We start from the raw sequence: 13,613 nt of genomic DNA, 5'->3' as shown, positions 1-13,613 counted from the left end.
GCCAAAAAATTGCAGGAAATAAAAAATGTTCTATAGAGCTACAATCTTTCCTGGATAATACGATTTCCTGGCTATTACTTTAAGAATTTCAACAAATTCTGGTTGTATAATGCGCTTAGCGACCAAGTGCACATGTGCCAACATTAAAGTAGGCTGAACCTGGATGTATGTGATATGAAAAGCTGAAATGCAGAAGCAGTTGCCCACTATGGTGGCTTCACTGGATAGGCAGGTGCAAAGGGGCAGAGCATTAAAAAAAAAATTCTGCTAATATGCAAGCTGGTCGTTCCCACAGGGAGATGATGTGAAGATAGAAAAATGCAGTGATTTCTTTGCAGTGCTTACAGGCAATGGAGCAAAGTATCTGAGAAGTACAGTAATGAGCTTACATGCGAGCAGGCCGGGTTTGGGGAACCTAACATGAAGAGCAAAAGCGTTGCGAGAGTCATTTTCTGCGGCTGCTTTCTCACGGTGCACTATTGCAAGAGGGGCAAAGCATGCTGAAACAACAACAAAGAGGTCCTGGCTACTTTCGTCATTGCCGTCAATGGAACAGATGTGTCAGGATCCACGAGGACTGAATTCTGTGTGCGCTATAAAATGGGCTTTCCAGATCTTGTGCCAAGAAATGCTAATTGACATTTTTGTAGTGAAATGGTTGGTAAATAATGCCTTTGTACCTCATTCATCAGTTACATTTGTTTCCCGGATAATACTTTTTTTTTTCACATTTTTTAAAAATGTATCGGTGCTGTTCTACTGTATTTACACGTTATACAATAGTCGTGTGTGTCGTGTCCTGTCACCATTTAGTGTCACGCACGATTCATTGTTTGCTAAGCATGCAATGAAGTAGGCAAAAGAAAGGCACAAAGCAGGCATCTCGACTTTCATAATTTTTGGCAGTGCAACTTGGGAGGCTGCTTAACTGGGGCCAGAAATAGCTCTTTTAGTGTGTAGATGACTCTAAATTCATTCCCACTCTCAGCAAGTTTGTCGGTCGGGGCTATCAGGCTTGGTAGCCTGCTAAGTTCACTTCAATTTTGTGCATTAAGAGCTTGGAGACAGGGGTGGCTTTGAAGACTGAATTTAACAAAACTGAAATGAACTTTGCAGTAAAATTGTTTTACAATAGAATCTCAGTGATCCCGGTTAATACGACTTCGTAAAATTTTAGCCTGGCCAGAGTGCATTGTGTGCAATAGGCATAAATTCAGATGTTATAAACAACCCCCCACCCCATTGCGGATGATTATAAACAACCCCCCACCCCACTGCGGACGATACGAATGCATAAGCCGTGACCTCACTCTCGACTACGAATTACTTGCTGCCCATACGTCACCGACGCCGGGATCACCAGTTGCGCAGCGCACACCGCGAGCAGCGAGATGCGGCACGCGACCGCACACTGCCAACATCGTGAATCAGCGGTGGCACGAGGTTGTAAATGAACCCCATTCATTTTGGATAATACGAATTTCGGATGATGCAAATATTTTTCATGACCCCGTGAAATTCGTGTGGTCGAGATTCTACTGTAGCCTTCTTGAAGCAAAATGCAGTTTGAAGTCTTTTTCTTGAAGGTTGTGATGTTGCTGCTACTCTCATACGAATAAGATATTGTTCAGGCTGTATTGACAGTGCAGGGTATCCTGAAAAAGGACGTTCACCATGCGTAAAATTCACCTGTAATATTATTCAAACCATTACAGAAACCCACCTGGCAGTGGAAATTGATACTTGTGTGTGAAAAAAAAGTCACAGGACGTTGACCCTTCTGGTAACTCATATTGCAACGACAGCTGTGGAAGTGTGAAATGCTGATGCCAGTGAGAGTGTTTAGTAACTCTATATAAGGATGTGGGGTTAGGTGTGCATCACAAAAAAACTATGCATCATGTATGCAATCGCATGGTCACTCATCCATTCATATAAGATAGGCATGCAGTGGGATAGGCACAGTCAGGGAGGGAGAGTGAGAGGTGCAGTTGACAGTTATAGAATAGCTGGGTGCAGTAAGCGGTTACGGGATGTGGTATTGTGGCTTGTGTAGATGGTCCACAGTGGAGATTTTATCCCTTCCTTTTTTTTTTTTGGTGTTAGCCCGAAGGGGAAAGGTAGAAGAAGGTGTTGGATGCCGACATCTTGAGATTCTAATCTTGCCCAGTCACACTACTCGAGGAACTTCAGGAAGGTAAACTGTTTAATCACTTATAAAACAGTTAAGACAGAACGGAAGGTACAACAAGGAGAAAACTATGTACATACTGATTGATCCGCAGAGTGACCAGAGGAAATCAAACCCCAGTCCCCTCAAACCGTCTTCTTTTAATCCATAAGTCCCTGCCCTCAGTGGGGACAACAACGAATTGGGTCGAAACACAATCACTCATCCAACCAAGGACCGGGGAAGGAAAAGACATCCAATAAAAGACAGGGGAAAGGAAAACACATTGAAAAGGAGACAGAGGAGAGTAAAACACGCCCAATCAAAAATTGAGGAGAGGGAACAGGTCATCATCACAAATGCTAACAGTAATTCCCCTTTCGGATAATTCCATTCTCCCCTGCGGGCCCACTACCTCCTTGTTTCCCATGGGGCAGCATGTTTGCTCACTCAAAGAACATGCGAGGACAACACAGGCTGTCGAAGGCCGTCTCTGAGGGGCCAATTAAGGTACCACCGCTCCCGAATTCATCTTGACACCCCCGCATGCACAGTAAGCGCCTGGCCATGATCTGGCTATGGAGCTGACAAGCAGTCACAGTGAGCATGAGAATGCGTCTCCAAACTTGCCTCCTGGCCACACGCTGAATGACCGCCGCCCGGGACATGGCCTTGGGCAGCTGCGCCGCGTTATGGATGAAAGGGCGTCGCATGCATCATCGCTGCTCGAGGGCTGGCGACGTTCAGTACGTCTTTACTTGGGGCTCGGGGTGAGCCCAAGCCAGCCGCACACGACAGCTCACAATGCGGTCGTCGCTGTCATGATATCACCAAATGCTGCCATACAGCTGTTACTGTAAAAGAAGCATTCATCATGAACATGTTAATAGATGAGGGCAGACATGTTAGAAATTTTGGTGCCATTGTGGGTGCCTTGTGCACAGTAGCTTGGAAAATTTATGGGCTGTTGCTTATGAAGAATAAAGACTGCTCACGGAGTTCTTTTATATCTAGAACAGATGGACCCCGCATCCAGCTTATCGTTTTTGTCTCACTTGTATTTGATGGGACTGCGTTAGCAAGGTGCTCATGTAGGCTTTTCTTTTGCAACAATATATGCGGAGTACCAGTCAATGGTATGGCCTATGTTTTTTTATATGCATACTTTGATAGCATATTTGAATGCAAGTTGGCCTTCTTTGCGGGAAGTTGGTGTTATTTTAAACATTTTTTAAAACTTCCTGTCCTACTAGCATACAGTACCGTGGTAGTCTTTGCTTCAAATTTTGTAGACAGCACCAAGATAGCTCGTTTTCTCTGCCAGGCCTTTCACAGGTATAAGGAGGTCTTTCAGTTTGCTAGAAGCAACAGGTACCACTCTAACCTTGTGGGGTGGGTTCTGTGATTTGCATAGGCCACCAACCACAGTGTGTTCGAGCTTCGCACAAACCAAAGGCCCCGACCAGCTGTCACCATCTGCACACTTGAGCACTCCTGTGGCGAACTCAACTTGTGTAGGGAAGAAGGACAGCTCACTTCCAGGTTCACAAAGGCAGCGTTTATTTACGCTGCCTGCAGTGGCACACATAAGTACAGTAGAACCTTGTTGATTCGAAGTCCTTCGGACCGCAAGATATCTTCAGATTATCACGAAAAACGAGAAATAAACATACGGTATGTGGCTGTATCAACACTGCACCTTTATTTCATCTGAAAGACGTTCACTTGAAGTAGTCATCAATGCTTGACTGTTTGGGTCAGTAGTTTGCATCACTGTAGGTTGCGTCTACCAGTTGGCTTACAATGTACAGTCGATCCCAGATATATCGAAATATTGCCTATATCGAACACCTGAAAAATCGCCTTGGGAATCCCATGCAAAAGTATAGCGATATTGTTCGTGTATATAGAACTCCCATGCACCGGCATATCGATGTATCGAACTCCATGCTGAGCTGTGCCCCGGCAAGTGCGCTTCTCCCACCATACCCCACCCTTGCAAGTGCGCTTCTTCGATTGCATCCTACCCCCGCAAGTGCGCTTCTCCTCACGAAGCTCTCGCGATGTTCCCGCGATCTCAGGCGCGCTGCCCCGCACTCTGAGAAAGGGGCGTGTGGGTAAAAGGCATGTGACGAGGAGCATTTGGAGTGCGATTGGGTGTGAAAGGGAAGTGGGAGGGAGAAGCCACGCTTACCGCAGGCGCCTGTTTCCTATGTTTTGGTTGGCTGACACTGCTGGTGCAGGGAGACGAACGCGGTCAGTGCAGCTTAGGCTTGTGGTAGTGCGGAGACGTGGAACAGTGCGTCTTTCGATCGCTTTGTTCCTTTTATTCACGAGGCCAACATGAAGGCTTGAGACTCGTGTGGTGCAGTGCGTTTTTATTTCCGCTTTTGGCACGTGTTCCGGAGCCATGGCCGCGAAAAAACGCAAGAATTTGGATTTTTCAACAAAGGCGTACATCATTCGACGGGTGGAGACTGGCGAGAAAAAGTCATCGGTCGCCGCGGCGTTCGGAATTCCTCGCAACACCCTGAGTAAGATCCTCAAGAACAAAGCCGATGTTAAGCTGAAGGCAGTGCAGTCCATTCGCCCTGGAGCGTGTTGTGTGCACGTCCCAACCTCTGACAAGGTCGAGAAGACATTGTACGCCTGGTTTTTGGAGACACGTGCCAAGAACATACCTGTTGACAGCCCAATGCTCATGGAGAAGGCCAAATGGTTTGCTGTTGCCTGCGGAGAAGAAAGCTTCACTGGTGGCACTGGTTGGCAGCAGCGATTTAAAAGTTGCTACAATATCGTCGGAAAGACCCTTTCGGGCGAAAGCGAGGCGACTAGCACAAGTCACATAGAGTAGCGGTTGTCCGAAGAGTGGCCAAATATTTCCGACCGCTTTTCGCCGTCGCAAATATTCAACGCAGATGAGACGGCACTGTTTTGGCAAATGCTGCCAAACAAGACTCTGCATCTGAAGGGCACTGCATGCCATGGCGGAAAGAACAGCAAAGTGCGCGTATCGATTTTGCTTGCTGCAAATATGGATGGGTCATGCAAACTACGGCTGTTTGTTATTGGAAAGAGCAGGTCGCCACGCTGCTTTAAGAATGCGAAAGGCCTCCCGGTTCGATACGCGTCCAATAAGAAAGCTTGGATGACACGCGATTTTTTCATTGAGTGGCTACAGGCGTGGGATGCCGAACTGGAGAAGTCTGGCCGCAAAGTTTGTCTGCTTCTTGACAATTGTTCGGCCCATCATGTCGTCTGCCCATTAAAGCAGATCACCCTCAAGTTTCTGCCGCCAAACACAACGGCAAAACTTCAGCCTCTTGACCAAGGCAATGTGAAAGCGTTTAAGGTTGGTGCAGACGACGACTGGTGCAGAGGCTCCTAATCAACCTTCGATTAGGAATCGAACTCAAGGTGGACCTCCTCGGAGCCATTCAAATGCTGGCTGGTGCTTGGAACGACGTGAAGAAAAGCACAATTGTGAACTGCTTCTGCAAAGCAGGCTTTGTGGTAGCTGCAGACGACAGATGTCTTGACAGTGAAGATGATGACGCTGGATTCCTGGACAGCGAATTTCGCGAGCTCTCGGCATTCTCAGGCGCCATCCCAAGCGGTGTTACAGCACGCGATTTCGTCAGCGCTGACGATGCCGTGCAAGCTGTAGCGGATTGCGCTGATGTGGAGATTGTGGCTGACATCATGGGTGATGAGGACGCAGACTCGAGCAGCGGCGAAGGTTCCGATGAAGAGGACAAACCACCATGCACTGCAGCTGAACTTGCATCAGCTTTCAGTGTCATTAGCCGCTGTTGTGGCACAATGGAAGGAGCTGGCCTTTCTCATATGGACACTGTCAACAAGCTTGAGGACAGCTTAATGAACTTGATGGTGCAGAAGAAAAAGCAAGCAAAGGTCAGATTTTTTTCTTCCGAAATAAAGTGCTCTGGTCATCGCACTGTGTTTTTGTTTTTTTACGCGCCTTTGAGGCACAGATCATAAAGTTCCCGTTAGTCACGACATCGGGAAACTGCCTTGAGATGTGTGGAGTTGTTAGAGGTGCTTTTGACATGCATATTTTATATTTCGAATTATCGATATATTGAACAATTTGCAATCCCCTTCGAGTTCGATATATCCGGGATCAACTGTACAGCATTTTTCTGTTACCGCCACTGCACTCCACAAAATTGCGCAAAGCGTTCAACGACTTGATGACTGCTGTTAAAGCTGGTGCTCGGGCAAGCTGAACATCGCCTCCATCTTCATTAGAAGGGCCATTGTCACATATCTCTCCTTCCAAGTCGATATAGAGCGTTTAGGCATCAAGTTGGCTGGTCAAATAGTCGGAAAAGTTCAATACCTTGCTCCCGCCGCCATTTTTTTCGCCGAAGTTGGTCAAGCATGCACACTATGACTCTCCTTCATCATCGAGTGTGCAACTGGCATCAGATGCTTGACCGGAAGCGTCGTCTTGTTGCTTGGAAAACCCAGCATGCATGAAGCAATACCAGATCATATCTCCCTTCACCTACTTCCAGGCATACACGATTAGGCAAATGGCACCCAGAAGGTCCACAGAATATTGTTTGCCATTTTCATAGCACAGAATGATTCTTTTAAGCAAATGGCAGCGGTAAATATTCCTCGCAGAATAATGCCTTGGTCCATGGGCTGCAATGCAGCTGTAACGTTCGGCAGCAGGAAGACAGGCCTAGCTGCCGTCAAGTTGTGGACGCCAGCTAGTGCTGGGCAGTTGTCAACAACGAAAACGACTTTTTGCCCTGTGGCAGCAGACTTGCGGTCAAGTTGCCACACGTACTCCTCGAACTATGTTGCCATCATCCAAACCTTTTATTTCTGTAGAGCACGTCATCCTTATTGAGGGGTCGCGCATTCTTGAAACACCAAGGCTTCTCCACTTCTCCAATGATCAGCAGTGGGAGTTTGTGACTGCTGGATATTTGCGCCAAACAGAACAGCTATTCTGTCCTTGGGTTGTTTTCCTGTGACAACCATATCCTTTGGGGCAAACATCCTTGTTGGTAGCATTTTATAGAATAATGCAGCCTCGTCCAAGTTGTAAGCATCGTCCTCCGCATGCTGCTGAAGCAGCAGAGCCACTGTATGCTTGCTTCTTCCAATGCTCGACAACATTGGTATTGATGCTCGCGCTTTCGCCACACACTGTCATGAACATGAAGTTATTGCAGCCTTTAAATCGAGAAAACCAGCCGTTGCTGCACTTAAATGCTTCGTAGCCCAGCCACAGTGCAAGCTCATTGGCCTTTTCGTGCAGCAGCGTGCTGTTCACAGGCAGGTGTGCTGCATTTGCATGCTGAAGCTACTTTGTCAAGGCGCCTTCAATGTCCAGATACGTAGGAAAACGAATGCTTGTCCATTTCATCGAATGCGTCTTCCCGTAGGACTCAACGATCTTTGTCTTTTTCTTCAGTAACATTGAGACGGTTGATAAAGGCATCTTGTGGTTTTCTACCAACTGTGTTTTGGAGCTCATCCATTTTTTTAGCCTCGTCAATTAGGCACATGCACATGGTCAAGAATGAAGTAACCAGCAGAGCACAGAACACTTCTGGTTGTGGCACCGGACAATCAAGCACACAAGCAAGACAAAGAAACAACGGAAATGAAACCAGAAAAATTGTGACCTAGTGCCGCCTGATTGTCGCTCGGTCATCTAAAGCTAGCCTCCAAGACTGGTGCGCTGGAATGTGTGGATTGCTGAGGCACAACAAAGCACAGGAAACAGAAAGTTAATTTAAAGTGCCGCTTCGTTGCCACTACAAATACACATGCGTCTAATCATGATGATGTTCTACAGTGTTCTCAGTCATTCCATGGCCCATAAAGCATGCTTTGCAGAAGTAATTCCTGATGCACTCTGCAGTCAGTCCCATCCACATGTCCTTAACGATTTCCACGGCAGCGAAAAAATATATCCGAACCGGAACATCATCGTTTGATGTGTGTGTGGGTATCAGTGTGAGTTGGGTGATGCACCGATGATAGGAAATCATGAGCGCATGAATGACACCCATGTCCTGTCTCTGGATCTTACACTTGGCGTTTTGTGGCGAGAACAACGTCGTCATCAACTCCAGAGAAGTCAACACATGGTGTGTTGCAGAGCTCTCATGCAGCAGTTGGAATTTTTATTCGTTTCGCCATATCATAGTTGAACTCAACAAGCCGCTAAGCGAGCAAATCGTTCGCAATACCCATCGCGCCATTGGAACTTCTGCCTGGTTGCGCACTCGTTGCATGAAGTCAAAAAGTCTCGTGTTATTCAGGCCTGTGTGTTCAACCTGTAGTGTGTGAAAACGTAGCTCCCAAAGCATTGCCACCGTTCTTTGCCGTTAACTTGCCCTGTCTTTTACCAGTGCAGATGTCGCCTTTCAAGGCATGTGTTTTTCGGCGGCAGCATTTGGTAAAACAATGCGGTTTTTTCAGCAATGTCTGGGTCACAGCCGCAATGCCGGTGACACCCTCATTGCCGTTTTGCTGGCAGTGAGGGTGTCATGGGCACCCGGAGACGCTTTTCCATCTCCGCAATTACTGGAGAGTTTTCCGACTGCGGGGCCAAGTTTACGGCACCTCCTCGTTCGTTCTGACCGAGTTACATCGCCACAGTTGTTCGTTGTATCTGAGACGCTGTCCCATTGCTCTAATGTAATTCTGATGGTAGCACTACCCTCATTCGTAATAAGTGAGCGTTCGTTATAACTATGGCTGCTGTAAGTGGCCTCTTCTGTAATAATTATTTTGGTTCATTGTACGGCTCGTGCCTTTATATGTGTGGCAGCAAAACCAATTTGACCTGCAATGAACTAAATTAAAGTTAAGACTGCTGGCATCAGATATTTATTATTTAGTAAGTACATTTTTTAAAAATAAAAATGAAGCAATGATTTTTTTGTCTCGTTTAAAATTTTTGTTATGATAAAGCAACATTTATCTTAAGACAGGCAACTAATTTCTTTTTTTTTAGTTGCTATTAAATTTTTTTTTATTCCAAGAAAAGTTATTGTCCTCTTCCTCCTGTGGTTCAGAAAGCTTTGTGGGAGCAAAAACTTTTTTTGTGCCCCGGTTTCTGTTGTCACCACCCCCTGTGAAGCTTCTGGCAACCTGCAGAACTGCACTTTAATAAAAATCTAGTCACAGAGCAAATCAACTGTGGTTTATGGAGAAGGCCATGGCCTTATTAAGCCTTAGGGCATGTCGTGCCTTACCTTTGAATTTCTGGGCTCTGCATTTAAGAAAGCACTCATTATTTGGTCTAGATAGTTTTGAGCATGCTCTGCATGCAGTGCATTTATTGTGTGCTATGTACAGACATGTTTAGATGCCCTTTAAGTTATCTCTTTGATTGTAGTAGTGTAAGGGGGTAGTTAGCTACAAGGTTATACTCATGCTGAGTGTTATAATTAAGCAGGCTGACTTTCACTCCCTGGCCTCAGGTTTTTATATGCAGCTCGCACAGTTTTTTGAGGGCCATCAACACTCTTGAGGAGAAATTCCAGATGACATCTGGCTATCATGGAAGTTCTTGCTGTAGTGGCTGCACTCATTTGTGAACCTGGCAGCTTGTGGTTATAGAGAGAAAATTGTAACAGGGCTCTGTGGTCCCTGCTTTCATGCTTTCATGTACTCTGAAACAGATTTTACTCGCATTATTTTTGTTTGTGTTATTCTCTGAATTTATCAGATTATACTGTCTGAGTTATTGTCACTGTTAGTGTTTATACTGCCAGCTGTTGGCTGGAGTTGTTATGGTGAATATGGTAAGTCATTGCCCTTTGTAGATTAAATTCTCACATCCTCAAAAACTTGTTATCAATGATCCGAGCTAGACATTACCTGAATAAAATGCTGCAATATGAAAAAATATGTATTAACATTTTACTGCCTTCTTTCCCCAAGTTTCATTGTTTATTTTCTGCTCATTTCCTTCAAGGTCTTCAGAAGCTGTGTGTTGTATTCAGTACCATGAAGGCAGCCCATAAGCAAATGCCTTGTGAGCGCAGACTGTTTTGATAGCCATATCTTTTTTACCCTACTATCAATTACCCGTTTTACAGGTTGCTGCTGTGCTGACCTTGCCTTTCGACGTTGTGAAGACTCACAGACAGATAGAGCTCGGTGAAATGGAAATATTGCAAGGTGTGCATATGTTGGTTTATGTTTCTCTGATAGTTTTTATGAAGTGTCTCGAAGTATATACAACAGGCAATCTTCGTCCTGGTCAGAAAGAAGTGTTAAAGAAATTGCCCTGAAAGTCTTTCTGGCAGTTCACACAGTGCCAAGCATGCATTGAAATGAAAATATGCGAACTACCTGTTACAGTCCCTGTCAAAAAGAAAGGACGGTGCTTTCATTATTACTTTAGGGCCACTTTATTAATAAACTGTGCAGAATGTGCATGGAGGGAGGGGGGAATAGGAAAGGGGGAAGTGATGTGCTTAGTGTGAACTGGTGTGCTTCCTTAAAAAGAAGAAAAGAATTCCTGGCGGTTCAAGGAACACAGTTTTTTGCAGGTGGCCAGCACTGCCCTGCTCCTGGAAGTGGGATTAAGGTGTCCACTGACCTAGGTAGCCAGTTATGCGCCTTTCCTTTCCTGAAAATCAGGGGATTCTATAGTGTTAACTCCAATGAACCCACAAAACTATGGCAACCTATTGCTCCAGTGCTGTGTTTTTTCCAAAACGTCCACGCAAATGCAAGCAGCGCACATCTCTCTGTCACTACTTCCACTTAGCTTAAAGCACGATTGAGGTGCTAACTGGCCCAGGGAGCCAGTTATGTGTGTTTTCTTCCCTTTTGTGACTTTTGCGTGCAGATGGAAGCTGATGAAGACAACGCTGTGCAATGCATAGCACGAAAGTATGACAGTTTAACACGAGGCATAATTGACTGCGGCGATAGCGTAGTGCTCTCGTGCAGTGGCCAGCCAAGCTCGCCTGTTTGCACCGCCGCAGGTCTAGAACCCAGTCGGGGCAGTGTTTATTATATTTCTGCAGGTATGTTAGAGGCTTCAGACAGACATCGGCTTTTTCAGGACTGCTAGGAAAGTAGTACTTTCACACTAAAAAGTATTGGCGGTGCAGGAATGCACCTGAAATTTAAAAATTTTCATGGACATCCACATCCATGCATTTGTGATTTTGTGTCCACCCTGCAAGAATGCATTTAAAACCTATAACGCCCAGTGTATCACCTGTAATGCAGAGTGTAAAGATGCGAATGCTGTCAAACCTCGACACAACAAGCGCAGGTATTAAGAAATATTGGCTCTATCAAACCGTTGCAAAATATTTTTGACAAATGCATGAATTTCCAACTTGTATCTAACGCATTTGGTCATAAAACAGATATATCAAGCACCAAGCTATATGCCTGCTGTGAGGGCAGGCTGCAGGCTTTGCCTCTATACGAGGGACTACTGTTGGTTCGGCAAGCGTTGATGCCACGGCTTACACTTGATCTCGCACTTGCCAGCCACGCCATGAAATATATAGCGTGAACAGTTGTTAGCCAGGCGGTCAACGCCTGTTTTGCGCCTCTCTCACCATCAGTAGTGCCCTGAAACCAGTGGCACGGTAGGTTGTAGACTTCCAGTAGCCGTCCTGTAGTTTGTTTTGCATAATTATGTTTTACAGCAGTGCTCTACTATTACTGTGCCCTCACCTGTGCTTCGCTATGGCTGTAAAGTTTAATGCCTCAACTTATCACTTCCGAAGCTTTCAATTTTATACCCCACTTGAAACCGTTTCTAGTGCAACATTGACGGCCTCAAGAGAGTGCAAGCCCCAGTCAATCTGTGGAACTCTGGACGTGCACGTTGTGTGATTTCTTTGCAATCTTTTATAAAGCTGTGCAGCTGCTGGGGCCATGCATGTCATGCTGGAGTTACTTGTCTGAAAAGACACCATTCAATGAGAATTTTCATTTTTTTTTTGTCTATCCAGGAAAAAGGTCTTCAAGCACACTGGCTGTGATGAGAGAATTGTACCAGACCCAGGGCATGCGCAGCCTGTTTGCTGGCATTGTTCCACGCATATCCAAGGTGGCTCCTGCCTGTGCCATTATGATCAGCACTTATGAGTTTGGCAAGAAGTTTTTCCGGCAGAAGAATGCTGCTCGAGCTGGGGCTGTTGCATCAGGCCTTTAGGCGGCAGTTTGTGTGAGCTCTGCTGTACTGTCAGCAGAGAGCTCATGGTGTACATAGTGTTAACAGGTCAAGTACCTGAAGTTTATTGAGATCCGGTGCTAAGGCTGTTTGGTAAATAAAGAAAAACAGCATTTGTTTTAATTTGTTACATTGCCTGTATAGGCATGTTCTAATTTCAGCAGCCTTCCTCACGCCACCATACAGGAGGCACTCTACTTTCCTGGAGTGGATGGTTGCCTCCGTCAATTCATCACAGTCTTCCTCAGTAAGCGCTTCATGACAATCCACCTCGGAAACACCCTCGGAACTTCCAGGTGAAAATTAGCCGCGGTTGCACTCCACTTAAACCAATGTGTGACGTGTGAAAGCGTGGTGACGTAAATGGTGATGCCACAAGCGACACCATAGCAATGAGATGCCGTGAATCTCAAAGCTGTGGCCAACTTTTTCGGGGGTGGCCCAGACCAAATTTTTGGAAAAGACCCGGGTGAAATTCGGAGGTCATCATTATGTCAAGCACAGGCAGCTACAGTTGGACATCGATTTTGGTCTAAATCAGCCAAGGTCAAATTTCGGAGGTGGCCTGGGCCGAATTCTTGCCGCTTGGCGTCACATTTGCTATACTCCGTTTCGAACATCATGTGCAATGCTGCCAAAGCTAGCGCTCTTTTTTGCGCTGCCTGCATCCGCAACACAAAATAGGGCGTTGCTTGTGGTGAGTGAAAAATAAATGCTTTGCCGGCAGGCTCCGTAGATAATACATTTGTCATCAGCGTGACAAAAAACGCTCTTATTGCGAGCGAATCGATCGAGATCTGTGATTTTGTAAATTGCGTTTGTCTTTCTTCATTTCACGTTTTCGCTGTCCCCACAACCCTTGGCGCCGTGTTTACTTTTCCGGCTCCTTTTCACTTTTGAGAAAATGGCGTCCAGCACAGCTGCCGCGGCCACCTCTCCTGTACGCATTTTCTCAAAGGTTCGTACATCCAAGCTGTCAAGGCACGCCAAGCACATAATTGCAAACGTGTACTCCCGTACCAGGACCCGTTTTCTGGAGAAGTCTGGTAAGCACTGAGTGCTGTGAGCGAGGATACCAGAGTATCTCCCCGTACAGTTGCCAAAATCAAGGCGGAGCGTCTGTGTGGGCCTGTGGCGTCTCCGAAGACAAGACCTCGCGACGTGAAGATTTCAAGCTCGCGAACAGTCAAGAATGACAGCTTCACAGTCCATGCCGTCCGTCTGAAAGTGCGCAGT

The 13,613-nt window shown here is 46.1% G+C and overlaps 1 protein-coding gene across 1 annotated transcript in view; it reads left to right on the top strand.

The window, feature by feature from the left end:
* Positions 1 to 12,507, top strand: part of LOC144136686 (mitochondrial glutathione transporter SLC25A40-like) — a 28,304-nt gene extending 15,797 nt beyond the window's left edge. The window contains exons 8-9 of the mRNA XM_077669215.1: positions 10,270 to 10,351; positions 12,157 to 12,507. Coding sequence (XP_077525341.1) covers positions 10,270 to 10,351; positions 12,157 to 12,359 — 285 coding nt within the window. The 3' untranslated portion in view covers positions 12,360 to 12,507. The remainder of the gene's footprint in view (positions 1 to 10,269; positions 10,352 to 12,156) is intronic.
* The last annotated feature ends 1,106 nt before the right edge of the window (positions 12,508 to 13,613 follow it).

The sequence above is a fragment of the Amblyomma americanum genome, chromosome 6 (genome assembly GCF_052857255.1).
Source record: "Amblyomma americanum isolate KBUSLIRL-KWMA chromosome 6, ASM5285725v1, whole genome shotgun sequence".
Classification (NCBI taxonomy): domain Eukaryota; kingdom Metazoa; phylum Arthropoda; class Arachnida; order Ixodida; family Ixodidae; genus Amblyomma; species Amblyomma americanum.
This window is presented reverse-complemented; position numbering and strand designations above follow the sequence as displayed.